The sequence below is a fragment of the Podarcis muralis genome, chromosome 8 (assembly GCF_964188315.1).
Source record: "Podarcis muralis chromosome 8, rPodMur119.hap1.1, whole genome shotgun sequence".
Lineage (NCBI taxonomy): Eukaryota > Metazoa > Chordata > Lepidosauria > Squamata > Lacertidae > Podarcis > Podarcis muralis.
Window position 1 is genome coordinate 48,387,983 of NC_135662.1, and position 16,860 is coordinate 48,404,842.

Here is a 16,860-nt window from a genome sequence, read left to right on the forward strand (position 1 = left end):
ATGGTCAAGCAGGAGGCAGATAGATGCCAACAGCAACAACCAAACTTTGCAAACTACTACTGAACTTGACTCTTTGGTCTGTATCTCCATCATAGACACCATCATTCTGAACCAATATAATGCTATTTAAATAGCAAATATAATATTCATGGAAATAGTAGTCAGGTTTCTTTTTGGGGGTAGTGGTGGAGAAACCTGTCTGAAATGTCCAAATGTTCAATTTCTAAAGTTATGAGATATTTTTCTATCCAGCTCCCACAAATTATACTTCTTCAGCCTATGTCTACATTTTCTACAATTCTTTTTTTCAGCTCACAGGTGACTATTGTTTTAATCTTGGAAAGTATCAGTTGTAGAAGAAAAGGGTTATTATTCTATTTATATCTTGTAGCAACAGTACTGTAACAGTTACTAACAACATAGTGCTTCAGAGTTGCATGGAGATATTTCAAAATATTATGCAGCAGCAGTTTTGAGCTTAATTGTCTGCAGATGGTGGATAATCTCCTTTCCTCACTCACTGCCACATATCTAACTGCACCCGGGCTGTTCTGTGTAATTTACAAGCTTTCATATGATTCTTTCACACAATTTTCAGTGGGTTTTTTCTTTTCTCCACTTCCCAGATGTTATATGCTGGAACTGACCTTTTAAAAGTTGTTTTATTTCCCCACCTTACCGTAACGTATATAACAAGGTTAATAATTTAGTGGCAATTATTTGTAGAATGGGGAGGGGGAGAAATGTTAAACAAATAAGACCGTGTTCATAATAATTTTAAAATATTTTCTCCATTCTTGTGTTCATGAAAGGAGACATGCTTACTATGATCTCATGCAATAAACATTAATCAATATGTAGTCAAATTTAAGGAGCACATGTAATCTGTGGGAGAAGTCGTAACAAGATTCAATTGGAGCTTCATATTTTGGGATGGTTCTAACAGTGACTCTTGTGAGCCACTCCTGTATCTGAAGATGCTAATAAGAAGTATCTTATTAGCATGAATAATGTGCAGATGACCCTTAAATCAAAACATTTAGCGTCTTTTTAAACTTTTATTTTTATTGGTTTTTTCATGTATAGAAATTACAAACAGCCATAAATGAAACTTCAGTAAAAATCATACACATTGTGATTTAAACAGAAAAAAACACAATTAAAATATGAAGAGATTAAAAGCTAAAATGCCCACAAGATACAATGCAAATTTAAGGAAATGGCGAGGAAATTCAAGTATTTCATTGCTGACTGTAAAACACCCATTTTATTTTAATATGTTCAGTAAATGGACCCAAGTTTGCACATCAGGGTTTGTTAACTCTTTTGTAATCTAATTGGAAAGGTTAATTTCTTCTAACCAAGTTGACACCACAGAAAGAGCAGGGATTTCCACTGTTTATCTATCTCCATCCATCCAGGCAGTAAAGGTATGTTATTTCCCCCATCAGGCTTTCAGTACGAATGTGTGAAGGGGCCCCTAATGCACTAGTCAGCTAGCCCCACCCCAGAGGCTGGTGTATATGTTGGCTACACATCCCAGTGTTGTGATATCCAGCTAGGTTATACTTAGAGCAGGTCCATTGTAATGAATGAACTTAGCTCTGTATTGAGTGACTAATGCTGGATATCACCCCAAATCAACAGATTTTTCAGAAATTTATTTGTGGGATAAGTAACATTGAACATGGGTTGAAGACAAGATAAGTCGAAGCTGGTGCAGTCACTAGTGGTTTTTTGTTTGTTTGTTCATTTGTTTATTTGAACCAAATGTTGTGTAAAACTCATCAGGAAGCATCACAGAATATTTAAGGACTGGTTCACATTGCTAAATTCCTCCATGTAGTTGTGAATATCGGGGTGGATTGTGATCCCCTCATAAGTCTCTGTGTGATTTGTAATATATTAGCAAGCATTTGATTTCTGATTGTTCAACAATAACAATAAAGTGCCCCCTCCCTATATATAAGGCTGCTAACCTAAAGAAAGTTTGGGGTAACAAAAATTGAATTTCATGTGGACGAACTGTGAACTCAAAGTCAGTTCTGGTGCTTAAAACAAATTCCTGTGTTCAGCAGGTGCTCCGAGTTCTGTAATTCTGTCTTTTTCACCTCCTTCCAGTTGATAGATCTTGGGGTTCAAGTAAAGCACAAAGTAGAGTCTGATCCTGAAGTCTGACATACTCTGGTGAATGTAGAACTGAATGGAGAAATTTTAGTCAAGACCAAACATTGCTGGTGGTTAGCCTGTAGCCATCCCTGGTGGTTCTGCTTTTTCCAGCAGCCACCATAATATAAATGGCTGCCAGCTCACCTGCACACAGTTAAGTTCACATTAACTTTTATTCAGATGTGTAAACAATCACATGAAGGAATTTATCAATGTAAGTCACTCCTAACCATTTTTTCCCTCCCTTTCTTTCTTTAAATTTCTAAGGAATTGAAACAATAACATCTGAACAAGTTGTTTCTTGCTAGCTTAGCTTCAGTCTGGCTTTTTTTTCCCTCATGCATGCTGACCTGGAAATCTTCCTTTGCCTTAGCTGCGATAATCGTGACTCAGCTTACAACACCATACATTCGCATCGCCCCTGCTGCAGGCGACGACCAACTAACAGGTCAGACACTCAAGTATAGACAAGTCATCTTACCCATTTCCATCTCGCTTTTCGGGCTTGTTTTCCTCCACATTCTCATCATTCTTTGCTTGTAGCTGGTTTACCACAATGTAGACCTTTTTGAGGTTCAGCTCTACATTTGTTTAGCAATTTGCTGGATACCAAATGTTTGGCACCTATATCCAAGAGCGCCAAACAAATTCGCTGCATGTTTCATTTGTGTGTTTGAGCACTGGGATCATCCCTTTTGAGCCTAATGTCACAAATACTTTGTCTGTCCTAACATTCCAGCAGCTAACATATTGTTCAGGATTCAATTATATACACAAAGTATTCAGATGTATATTTTTTTTCTGAATTTTTGTAACAAGACACATGAGTAGTAAACAAACATCTACTTTATGAATTCTAGGATCAGGCAACATTTTCTCACATGAAAAGTTTTTTTTAAATTCCACTAACAGCCTGAATGTAGTTAATGTACTATTAAACATACATAGAATTAAATAAATATTTATTTACATCCAGATTCTAAAAAGAAAATGGTACTGTTCAATCTACATATTTTAAACTTATATAAATTAATTTTACTGGAAGTTTCTCTTGTTGAGAATTTAACAAAAAAATAAATTAAATAAATTTAAAACTTGTCTCTAAGGGACTAGAGATGGATAACCTGTGACTTTCCAAGTTTTGTTTGACTATAGTTAACATCACACTGGCAAGGGTTGATGGGAGTTTGATTTCAACATCTATTGCGCCACATATTCCTACCCCTATTGTATTCAACAAGCATTCACAGATGTTTGTGAGAATTGCAAGGTGCTTCATTCTCAGGGATAAAAAGTTTGTTCAATAGGGATGTAATGTTCCTATTCCCTTATTTATGTGGAGTGTTCTACCCCATGGTGACCGATATTCATGGAATCCATGTATCCACAGTTTCCAAATAACTTGTGCATGAGCATCCATACATTCTTCTTTCTGAAAAAGCTGGTGGTGCTTCTTAGTGCTTTCTTGGGTAACAAATTGCACATCCAACTGCCAGTCTTGGAAAGTTTGATGATAATTAAACATCATCTAGTTCCTACAGAAATGTTGCAAAGAATTGTCAAACTGACAACATTTTCTCCCCATCTCTGCAACAAGTCCCAGTGAGTCCATTCATTGAAGAAGTGAAGTTCGTAAGGAATTTGGGACCCCTTATCAGTTTATATCTACCGTGAACAGGCTTTTCCAGTTTAACATGCCCATTTGCAGCAGGGAAAGATAGGGCATATCTTTGCTTAGATTTGAAAAGTTGTGCAAAAGCTGCAAAGCCTCTTCACTACAGCAGTGAAACAGATACAGTAATGGGTTTAAAACCCCATGTCAGTATTTCATCTATGGTTAAAATGTTTCTCTAGACTTGCTGCCAGGCATGGGAAGAAGCTTGTCGTTTTCAGCACAGCTTGTTGCAGCCTTTGTACAAAATGTTTGCTAGGTTATGCATGTCCAACTACATCTAATCCCCCCCCCCCCACTCTGAGAAGCTTTAACAAGAGTTTATGTATCCAGTTGTCAATATTTCCATCCTTGATGGAATTGAGGGATACATATCCTCACCTGCAGAACTACATTATTCACAACAGAAATAAAACATGGTAGATTACCACAACATTTCTAGTTGAACCACAATATCTCCAGTTCTTTGGAATATAAAATATGCTGCACTGCAAGACAGGAGCTAGACCTGTCCCTTCATTATACTTAACACCTCCAAAATTGTCAGTATTACATAAAGTGAATCTCAATATTTATATTAAGAACAGCAGAAAAATGTATTCATTTGCTTGGTATGTGGAGATATTCACTTGTTGGCTTGTAAAACGTGGTTTTCGTTGTGGTATTTTTGTGCTAAAGAAGTAATAAAATGCTGGGTTGGATAAGACGCCCGTTGATTCTTACACCCTTTATGCATCACATATTTTGGATCAAATAAAACATGGTATCCCCCTGATTCAAAGCAAAAAATAAAATGGTACTATCCTTGGGGTGTTCCATTGCCAGGTGGAAAGTCCAACCTGCCCTACCACAGTGCTTCTGCAAACCATGTGCACTCCCCATAAAATGCTCTGTCTGCAAGTAGCATGCGAGGCTACTCTTCTTTTCAGCAAATCTTTTCCCCTCTTGTATTTTAAAATAGTGAATTTTCTGCTTGAAGAGGCAGACAGTAGTTGCTAAGCACCTTTAGTGAAACATGATCTAAATTAGTACCACACGGTTTGTTGCTGAGGCAGCTCTCCAGCTCTGTCAGCTAAACAGATGAATGGTTAGCTGAAACTAGCAGAATTGATTAACAAATGCATATATAATATCTCTGAGAATGAATCCAAAATCCACATGCTTTTGCAGTAACAGCTTTACATTTTTCTTGTAAGTGACAGCAGACTTGAAACCGCTAACCCACAAGTGATGTGTAATATTTGCCTGGACTTTCCTTGTGTTAATAATGTATGCTTTAGTTAGGCAACATCACCCATTATCCAGCTAAACCAAAGAGCTGAAGTATATAGTACTGTTGACATCTGTAGAATCTACTCATCTGTTGTATCATGAGAATCACTTTTGTCATTGCTACTCAAGATAGTTTGGGGATGATCTACCCTACATGGTGATAAATGATTATATTTCCTGCCTGCTTTTATTTCTTGTATATTCATTCCATGTATAACAGTGATGACCAAACTTGGCCCTCCAGCTGTTTTGGGACTACAACTCCCATCATCCCTAGCTAACAGGACCAGTGGTCAGGGATGATGGGAATTGTAGTCCCAAAACAGCTGGAGGGCCAAGTTTGGCCATCACTGATGTATAATAATCAGAGCCTATGTTCCAGTTGTGGCTATTTTTTCATCATGTTCTTGTTTTTCTTATTTGTATCTGGATCCAACAATTTAAATTCTTCTGGGCACTTGTCTCTCAGAGCACCTCCATATCTCACATTTGATCATGTTGGCCTTCTGTATACTAATACTTCTGACAACAGTAAACACATAAAGTCAGAATGACAATTGTCTACTCTTTTATATGTTCATATGTTGGGGAGCCACAGCCTAATCAGAATTCTTAAGAGCATACACACTGGTGTTTAATCATGTGTTGTTCACACTTAGCAGATACTCTTAGAAAACACAACCGCTATGTAAAGTGCAGAGCTCTTCTCAATTGTAGTATCTCAGCCAAGTTAGACAAAGACTTCTGACTGACAGCCCTCATCAGTTGCAAGGCTTCTCTTTGTCACCAACCTTATTGCCAGTATATCGGCTTCGATTAGAGCTCCAGCATTTGTTACCCTGATAGTTCAAAGATTCTGTTTCTCCCCATTCTGCGGAGCAGAATGTAAAGTGAATGGAAAATGCTCTCCTTTCTGCAACACCAGCTGAATGCATTTTAATAGGCTCCAGTGTCACTTGTGATTTATGGCCCCTTTTTGTTCTTTTATGTGTTATATTTGTCATTTTTTCTGTGGCAGTTTCATCTATAAAACAGTATTGTTACAAGAAAATGTTAAGAGGATATACGTAGAATTGCCACAGGAGCTGCTCCTTTTAAGCACCCCCCTTCCCCTCTGACCCCATCTGCAGGAGCTTCTCCCACCTGCTTTATTTTTGCAGCAAAAACATGGGGTCACATAGGCAGTATTCTCTCTGAATGGGAGTACGTACACTTTAAGCATGTCTGTCAATGTGCAGCAGAAATAAATAGCTACATTAAGTGAATAATTTAGGATAATAGGAACAGAGCATCTTCTCCTGATGGTGACAGACTCCATAAATACTAAAAGACAGCAAAAGGAACAAACCTGTTCCAATTGTATGCAAATAGTGAAGTGATAAGGAATCTTTTCAGTGGTATATTTAGACTGCTCTATCAGTATTTTGAAAAAGGAGCTAGATATTTAATCACAATTACAATAAGAACCAGTGGTCAAGAGTTCCAAAACTGAATTCCGTCCTTTCTGATTGTTGTTCTGATTACTGATGCAGCACGAGCTGCAATTACAGAGCTGTTGCCAAGATGGCTGCTGCTTTGTTCCATGTCACTGTTAATTATTTCTACGTGTTGCTTTGTTGTTATCATATTTTTAGACTGTACATTGCCTTTTTACTGAAGTGTGTCTTTTAAATAACTGTTGGTAGTTGATCTATTTTGAATTAATAGAGAGGATGAAAACCTAAAGTTGATTCTATCTTTGGAAGATTACTGGCGCTCAAGTAAAGGCCACATTGTAAGCAAAAAAAATCAAACCCACTTTGTAACCTGAGGAAAAAATTATACAACTGTGCTAATTGTCTCTGTGTGCACCTCAACACTGTTTTAGAAGCTTCAGAAGAGATTATTATTATAAGTGTAGAAATTCTATTTATGGTTCAGACCTTCAGGTATCACCTCACAATCATTGTAAAACAAAGTGAATCTGAGTTTTCTTCAAGAAATAAAATGAAATATATGTATACTGTGGGCTGTTTAACTATGAATGTCACTCATTAAGGCAAGATTCCAAAAACTGGTTTTTGAACAGTGGTTCATCCATCATTCACAGAACTAAAACAGACAGTTTTACTCCATTTGATTCTCACCACTGTCATGCTCTGTGAACTAACTTTTGCTGCAAGAAAACTGCTTTTCTGAATGCACCCTACATTTTTGCTAGTTCGATGTTAGCTATGATGTCTGTGTGGCAGTCAAAAGCATACCAGCATAAGTTTCTTGGCTGTCTGTTTTCCTTCCTGCCTAATGATTGGGAACTGTTCTATGCAAATGGTAATCTAGTGCAACAAATTCCAGTGCACAGCCAGTTTCCATGGGCTTATGAAAGCTGGTTGTGTTCCTTTGCTTTGAGACACAGGAAATGCATTTTTATGACTATTCATTCAAGTATTTCCAGCTCAAAACTGATTTCAAATTACATATGAAAATCTGATCAAACCATTTCGGTATAATTGCCCATAAGATCTATGCTTTTAAAAAGTTGAACTATTTTAATTCAGGAAAGTAATTCAGAGATAGCTTAAGCCAATGAATATCTAGAGCACACTTCATTAGATGCATGAAATGTTGTCCTGAGTTACTAGTTTTAATATGCACACATACAAACACAAACATTCCAGTGTGGGAGGGAGGATTGTAATCAGTAGAACTAAAAGGCCATGACATTTCTGTGCAAAGTTAAAATGTATACAAGATAAGAACAGTGAGCATTCACAGCAACCATAATTAGTGATAATACAATCATCCTAGCTTTTTATGCTAATTTAACACCTGTAGTGGGGACATGAAAAAACCTTGGTTCCAATTAAGTTTTAAATAAATACAATTACACATAGCTAAACTCTAGTTTGGCACTTTGATGCTGGAATTTCTCTCCTCATTTGAAATTCTTTGGCTGAAGAATGATGACCCTTTGGTCAGCAGCAGTATGTCATAAGAGACTGAAATGTTCTCCCTTTAGTTTCTGAATGTCCAGTTATTCCATTCTGTAGAGAGTAGAGACTGACATTGTCTGTTCTATGTAGACAGAAGCTAGACATAGTTGGCAGGTAATGGCATATATCATGTCAGAGGAGGCTATTGTGTCATATAATATCATTGTCTGAGTAGATATGGGGAAAGAGTTAGGGTCTGGGTTTGTAGCATTACTTTGTTCCACCTCAGACAATGATTCAAAATTGAAATAAAACTGTGCCACAAATGCCATTTTAGCTCATTATTATGGATAGGTTTTTTAAAAGTTAATTGAGGAAATGTGAGTTTCCATGGGCACAGCAGTGCAGTTTCTATCAAATTTGAAAAGTTTGTGCCATCTGTGTGGTATAGGCTGGCACTCAGTCTCATTTTAAAAATGTCAGCTTCATTAGCAATTGCAAACACAAGAATAAAAATATGAGCTAATGTCTCAAAAAATGCGTGGCCTGAAATTAATTTTAGAAACAAATGATATATCTGATACTAATTTCAAAAGCCAATGGTATTTAAGTTACTAAAATAAAATGAGAAAAATATGTTTTTATATATAGAAAATAAAACCATTACTTTACATCTCTCCCTTCATAGAGAACATACACATATAAACAAGACATGAAACAAAATTTGAATTTCTGGTCTTTGTGGTGCTGGACAAGGAGGTTGTCAAGTCAAAATTTCAAAATGCTTAGTTAGATATAAATGAGAGGTCCTATTGTACTCTATGGAGCAAGACTGTTTTGAAATGGAGGAATGCAATGAGGGTTTGTCTGTCCTTTTAAACAAGAGAGATACAGCTTTAACAACAACAGATGCATAACCCTTTAATAACAGAGGGTATTGCCTTCCACAGTAACTTGACAACTGATGTGTGTTAAGCAGTGTGTGTGTGTGCGCGCGCGCACGCAACATACACAATTTAAAGCTGGACTGAAAAAGCTATACTTTTTCTGTGAATGTGTATTACTGTTGTCTTGTATTGTCAAGACAAAATGCATCCGGAGAGAGGTGTGGCTCCTCCTTTTCATTTCCCCCATACTACTTTGCTACTAAAGGATGTGAAACTTGACCCACTGCCTCCTCGGTTGGGGCCGGTACCCTCAGCTAGGCATCAGTGTCCTGGGCCCAATGGAGACATCTTGGCAGCACTGATTAGAGAGGGAGGAGAAATGGAACAAAAGTGCAGAATTGGATCCTAAGGAGGGGTCCAGCTCTTTGGGAAGCACTGATTAGATGCTGGGGAGCAGCCAAGTGGGTTGTCAGAGTAGAAGCATTGACATTGGATACCCCAACCGCCACAATAGAACCATCTGACTTGCCTAAGGTGCCGCCTCCTGCCAATGAAGTGAGGCTAGAACAGACAGTGAGCTGGCCATGTCAACTCTGCCTCCATTGCTAAGGACATGGCACCAACTATGTCAGCACGAGCAGACTCATCCTACTCGTAGGAGTGCCTCCTTGCTTGTTCAGTCCTCAGGCTCAGGAAAACGACAGTGCAAATGACTATTCCTGCCCTGCTCTTCAGAAGAAGAGCCCGGGGGCATGTCAGGTGTTGTGACAAGGCCTTAACTTATGCCTAGCCATGTAACATAGAGCTCTGCTTCTCAACCACGTAGACTGTAACTTGATCTGTGTTTGGGTGCTGTAGTGAATTCTGGAATAAAGCCTTCAATAATAATGAGTTGAGAGTCCAAGTACTGAGTTCATGAGTCAAGTCAGGGTCAGGACAGCAGAGGATTTTCAAGGGGCTTTTTTATACCCCTTGAAAATCCACTGACAGCAAAAATCAGACCTCGTGAACATTTGGTGCAGCACTATTGACTTGATGTTGGCCTTGGCCTGATTCATATCTTTTCCAAGTATACTGTCCTGCCTTTTGACTCATCTGAGCCCTCTGCTCAGACTTCATTACTTTGTTTCCAACTTCATCTAATCCCAGCCACCCTCTCCTAGGAATGCCCTTTGACAGCAATATTTATCTGGTGACTGACAGGCCTTTGGCCTCTGCCACAAGATCCTGGCTGTATCTAGCATGGGGGGATGAAATCAAGAAAGACATTCTAAAACAAAGCTTCAGTATCTTTAGTAACCCATGCCTCTCTGGGATGAACTGGAATTCTTTCTGAACTTACTGCTTGGGGGAAGGCGGTGGGGTGCATAGCAACCCAGCATTAGCAAGGAGACACACAGAAAAGCATTAACTAAGACGCACCAGTATTTTTCAAATAAAACTGCAACAAACATGGGACATTATTCTTTTGCTCAGGGAAACAGATTTTTAAGAGACATTTCCTGTTCTTTTTAAATGATTTTTATTAATTTTCCAAATAAAAGTTATACAAAATTCTGCAAAATGCAGAGTCTGATGACAGTATACATAGTCCATATACAATTATAGATTGGTTTTATTATATGCCTGTTTTGGTTTGACAACAGACACTTTGACATTTTCAGCAATAGGGCGAATTTTTACATTCTTTTTAAATATTTAGCAGAAGTCACTATAATGTAATAGGGTATTGGTCTTGGATTGAAAACACCCAGTTTCAAATTGCTGTTTACCCCTGAAACTCACTGAGTGACTTTGGGTCAGTTATTCAGCCCTCATACACCAATTTTGCTATGATAAAAAAATAGAACAGGAAGACTGTGTGTGATTAGTATGTCAGCTCAGAACCAAAAGGTAGCAGTAAAGATAGCATCTCGTCATATTTCTAACTCTGGTCTTATTTCATACATTAAAAAAAAAAAATCATCTGAGTTTGTAAACACTTTGAAGATTACTCTGTTAATGCCAGTGCACATAGTCCATTCATCCAATATTCCAGACTATGACTTGAGTGTGGGTTACACCAGCCCTGCAAAGCAGCACAGTGTTGCTGTAACCATTTTGTTGAAGGGAAGGAAAAGGAAATGAATGACAACCTTGCAATGTAGTCCAGCATTTGGACTAGGGAAATGCAGTGGGGAGGGAATGCAGTGATGTTGGTTGTAGCTCCAGTACAATTAGGTGCTGGAGAAGGTGAAGAGAGCCAGGGCAAGAGCAGCTCCCTCCCTGGCTTCTGGAACACTGTTATGTCAGCTTCCCAGATTCCCACAAGGCACAAGGGAACTTGACGAAGTAATTTTCCCAGGGCACCTGAATCCTTAGCGTGGACATGAGGTGCCCTGGAAACAGCATGTCCCAAAGCTCCTTCTGTTCAAAATGTGGAAAACAAGCTGAGGATTCAGACTGAAAGCCAGTGTGGCATAGAGGTTCCAGTATCAGGCTTAGGACCAGGGAGAATAGAGTTGAAATCCCAATTCAGCCAATTCACTGGGTTGCTTGCTCTCAGTCTAATCCACCTCACAGGTTGATGTGAGGATAAAATGGGAGAAAAGTACACAACTCTGAACTCCTTGGAGAAAGGGTGGGATAAAAATACAACAAAGACATAAATAAAATAAGTATCCAGGCATCTTGGGAAAACTACCGTACATTTTCTAGAGGTATACTTCTTCATATTTCAATATGAACAAGAGAAGAACACTCAGGAGACATGTTACTGTTTGATATTGTGAGTATTCATTATGACCTAGCCAAGTTCATACTCTAAACCAGCTAGATTTGGTGGCATCACTAATCGTAATTGTAACCACATAGGTGGAAAGCCAACACACTTTTAAAGCAACAATGACTGAAATTCAAGCCATATCCATTTTTTTAAAAAAAGGAATAATAAAACCAGCACAAAGCATTATATTAAGCAGATCAAGAATGAATGGTAGTTACTTTTTGGTGGGTATGCAGATGTGCTGTTTCATCATCTTTATGCTTCTGTAAATTGTTTATTTTGTTGGCATCCAGATCAACCAAACTAAAAAATCAGAACTGTCAGAATCCTTAATCTGATTTACAGTTTGTAACAGCTTCCATAATACTACGCTGCTTTTGCCAGGGGTTTTTTCTCTCCAAGATTTTAAGGTGGTGTTGGCATAGGGCTCATTCTGGCTACTGCTCTCCTGGGCCATCTGGCTGTGAGTAATGCGTGCTGATCCAGTTCAGTGGGTGCTCTTGCATCTTGCCCTTTCAAGGGCTTGAGGTGAACTCAGATGCATTTGGCTCTCACAATCTCTATAGTAGGTTTAGAGACTGTTTTTGCTTCCAATGACTAGATGTGCCAGTGGGTGGTGTGTGCATGCTGATGGGGTGGGGCAGGGATAGAATACTCCCCCCTCACACAATCACACATCCTTTCTCTCACACCCACAGATGTACACCCACTCATAGGTATATGCATAGACACACAGTCTTCCAGTTTCTTTCTTTCATTCTCAAACACAGACACAAACTTCTCCCTCTCTCTACCCCAGGCACATACTGTGACCTATCCCCGCTTCCCAGCTGCATGAGGATCACTTTGCCACATGCTTTCCTGCATTCCTAATTAGGGACGTGAAAAGTCTTTGCTTTCCATTCTGCCCTATGTTTGTTGTATGCATCGCTATTTCTGTTCCACTGCAGTTTGTCTTCCACCAAAAATGTTATTCATCTCATTGTGCACAATGGCAAAATTACATAACTTACGTGATTACTTAGGGAATCTATGTAATTAATTACACGGTTTTTACATAATCCCACTTCATTTCAGTGCAAAGGAAACTCAACACAAATGGGGGAGGAGTATTGACTAACGTATCTTTGCAAACTGAAAGGAACAACAGCAAATACTGGTTGTATTTGCTGGGTTGATTTTCATTCCAGACATGGGATGAAGAAGTGAACATTGACATTTTCTGCTTCCGTTGCCACTTTTTTCTTTTTCCTTTTCTTTTACAGTTCTCTAACATTCTTACTCCTGAAAGCTAAAATTGTTATTCCTGCACTGCTGTTAGCACAGAGATTGCAATATTTGTTATATCAGGTGCGTAGGAGGGCAGGTTAAACCTGCACTTATCAGAAATCCTGAAGCAGCTAAACTTGCCGGTCACACGCTGATTAGCAGTGCAGGAAAAGCTTGTGCCCAATGCCCATCTGATGGCTGATTAGCTGGACAGTGGGGGAAAGTGGACACGGTTTTGTTGGCCACACTGAGAGCAGCTGCGGGCTCATGTGGCCCACAAGCCTTGAGTTGCCAACATGTCCTCTGTAGGGTCCATTCTGTTCTCTCTGCTGAGTAACCTTGAAAGCTCCCACTCTTTCCTTGTGTTCCAAGTTGTGAAATACTCCCCTGCCTGTTGCCATTAATGAATGCAACCTCTTTAGGATTTAGGACCTCTCAGCACCCGCTGACTGTGAATACAGATTAGCCCCTTGAACTGATGCCTTGATTGAACTCTTCAGCATTTGACCCAGTTTCTGCATCAAACACACCTCAGCTGCAAGGGCAGAGGATCATACTCTGCTGAGAAATGGAATCATGCCAAGTCTTTAAGGCAGAACTGAATGTCTTCCCTGTCTCTTTTCCCATCCTCTCGCATTGTGGCAAATTCCTTGAATTAGATAATCAAAGGCAGAAGCGCACCACTATTTGACAATTTTAGTCCTGTCCTATTTTGCATGATTCCATGTTCCTAATCACAATGCAGCTGTCAAATAGGGGGTATAACATTTCATTTCATTTCCCTGACCTTATCTGCAATATGAGTTAAGGGTGGGTGCTGAAAAGTGATATTACTTGGATCCTGCTGCCTGCATAATAATTTGATTGCCGGCCTCTTAAGAGTATGAGTTTTTTGAGCCTGTGATCATTTACTTTGCTCTCAGGAGGAACAGATGGATATTTACCAGTTTCTATATTACAAAGGTCAAGAGTTAGTGCTAAAAAAAGAAATGGAGAAAAGAAAAACCATCATGGGCCAGTTCGTAACAGGAAAAGTAGATTCCATCGGTAACTCAGCTCTGCTGTGACTTTTTTCTTGGGTGTTTTAAAACTTTGCCATTATATTATTTGATCAGAAGAACATCTGTTTAAAAAGCATCCAAATGACGCATTGAGCAAATGCATATAAAGCCAACAACAGTGAAGAAATTGCCCCAGCTTCTGGTCAGACTTAAACGAGAAATTGAAGTGAAACCAGCATGTTCTGATAAAGGAAAGGATTATTGAACTAAGTGGCACCATGGAGGCGGGGGGAATTAGCAGCTTTTATGTCTCTACACAACAGACCTGATTTTACTTTTATACATGTTTTTTCACACTTATGCGAAGGTTACAATGAAAAATGTATAATTAAATCTAATGAACTAAACTGCAATCCCCTTAAATTTAATGTAGCTTATTCCCAGATAAGTGGGGTTAGGATTGGAGCCTTAGTTATTTACTTTCAAAAGAAGTAATATGAAGTAATTTTTCCTAGCTCATACAAGTTATCATTTGCGCTACAATTCAGCCCATAGCTATATACACTGAAGTTGTATTTGTTTCAGTGGGTTTACTGATTACTAGATTGTAAACAAAACTGCATGATCCTATGAACTCCTTTGTAGGTACAGCTGATTATATTGTAGGTGCAGCAGCTCATGAGATCAGGTAGGCTTGAAGCCACAGTTGATTGCTAATTATTTTACCAGGATTAGTTTCATTGGTAGCACTTAAATTGTAGATGCTTGCCGACCTGTCCTTGCTGAGGCATAAATATAAAGGAACATGGGGGATGTGCAAATCCCCACAATGCTGATGGCCTTCTGTATTCAACTTGGTCATTGGAGGCCTAGATGGCCTGATAGAAGGAGTGCCTTCTGTCAGCTTTGGCTGGTATTATAGCTGCCAGTGTTCCTGGACAGGGATAGCTTGGCCACAGTAGTCCAGGTACTGGCAACTTCAATACTATTACTGCTCCCTAGGTAGGGATGCTCTTGTACTTGGTCTAGAAACTGCAGCTAGTGCAGAATGATGCAGCATGATCGCTGACGGGAGTGAAACCTTGTCAATGTATTATACACTTCCAAAAGATCTACAGTGACTGCCAATTTGTCACCTGCCCACATTCTATTCAATATGTTGCTATTATCCACTTAGGGCCACTGTTTTGAAGGATCACCTTACCCTATACGGACACCCCCTCTATGCCCACTCAATTACTTCAGTCTGTAGAAAAGGCCCTTTTATAAGTGCCATATGCTGTTCATTCTGCACTTGCAAGGAATCGATATTTTAGTATGGCATTGCCTGTGCTTTGGAGCTGCTTGTCTATCAGTATCAAAAAGGTCTCTTTGTTTTACTGTTTTTGATGCCTGCAAAAACCATTTTTGTTTAGATAAGCCTCCCCAGACATGTAAATTTAATAGGTGGAAGTGCTCTTCAACTCTGTTTGGTCCCCCCCCCCCCCCCCGGTTATATTTTGGTAATTTTATTATGTCTACTTGTTTTTTAAGTCCATTGGTTTCATCAGTATTTTCTTACTCATATTTCATTCTATTGAATGTACACCCCTTAGAAGTTTTCATTTTTATTCTTTTTATTAAGTGGTATATAAATCTTGTTAAATAAATAAAATAAGATCCAGAGAGGGTTTCCTAAGGAGTGGATACATGTGTGCTTTTACCTGACTGGAATGTGTCCTTTATCCTCTTTGCTTACCTGCATGGAGGACAGAGAAGGGTGTGAGCGTCTGCCAAAACTAGCCCATTGTGCAAAGTCAGAATTGGCACTCATTGCTCTGTTCAGTTTTATATCTTGCTCTGCCTGCCGCTGGCTTGTGGTGGCCCCTGGAAAGTTGTGCAGAATTGAATGTGGCCTTCAGGTTGAAAGTATATAGGAACTGTACCAAAACTGGCATCAAGGGCAGGGTGAATAGATGTGACTTTATTCCAAAATGCCTGGCAAATTAGTCCCAGCCGAGTCCCCATGTAGGATGTTGTTTTAACATCCACTGAAGACATTTTTAGTTTAAATAGGCATTCCCTCAAGTGTGATCCGGCCATTGTATGGAATATTAATTGTACATCTGTAGAAATATTGAGTTGTGGGGTTTTTTAAGAGTTTGCATTTAAAAAAATAAATCTAATTTTATCTTCTTGTGCATCACTTTGATGGCCTCAGCCTGTAAATCAGTTTATAAATGTGTAAAACAAATAAATAAAGTAATAAACATCTAGAAAAGGTCTGTTGAGAGTAATTTGATGTAGTGATGCTGGAGCAGTGTTTCCCAACCGGTGTTCCGCGGCACATTAGTGTGCCGCGACACGTTGCCTGGTGTGCCGTGGGAGGCGGGGCGGCGGCGGCGAGGAGAGGCCGCCCAGCGCGGGGCTCTCGCCGTCTGCCTGCCTGGCTGCCTGCGTGGCGCTGACGTCACGGGGCTGTAACGTGTCCCACATAGGCACGCTTAGACCCTGGCTAGGAAGCGCCTTTGCCCTTGCCTTTTGCTCTCCTTACTTCCAGAAAGCTGGGCTGGTCGCCTGCTCCTCTCGGCGGCGGGAAGTGGTGCCGCTGGGAGCTCCGGGAGGCGGCGGAGGGGGCGCCGTGGGCCGGGAAGCCCCCCTCCGTCGGGGCCGGCAGGCGGCTGCCACTGCTGCTACGGGTGCTGTACAGCCTGGTGCTGGCGATGCCTTCGGAGCCGCCGCCGCCTCCGCTGCTGCGCGGGAACTCCTTGAGCGAGCGGCTCAGCTGCTTGCCTTTGCTGCGGAAAACCTCGCGCTTGTAGGTGCCGCTGGCTTGCGGCGTCGGCGCCGCGCTCTTGGGCAGCGGCTGCAGCGTGCGCTCCGTCCTGCCGGGCTCGTTGGTGAAGTGGACGGGCCTCAGGAAGCAGATGTCGAT

The 16,860-nt window shown here is 40.1% G+C and overlaps 1 protein-coding gene across 15 annotated transcripts in view; it reads left to right on the top strand.

Moving 5' to 3' along the window:
- PTPRM (protein tyrosine phosphatase receptor type M) overlaps positions 1-16,860 on the top strand; it is a 409,846-nt gene that overhangs the window by 256,788 nt on the left and 136,198 nt on the right. For 8 of the 15 annotated variants that reach the window (XM_028737325.2, XM_028737333.2, XM_077933147.1 and 5 more), the window contains exon 14: positions 2,543-2,617. The exons of the other annotated variants lie outside the window; for them this stretch is intronic. In XM_028737325.2, the coding sequence (XP_028593158.1) occupies positions 2,543-2,617 (75 nt within the window). The remainder of the gene's footprint in view (positions 1-2,542; positions 2,618-16,860) is intronic. 15 annotated transcript variants of the gene reach the window in all.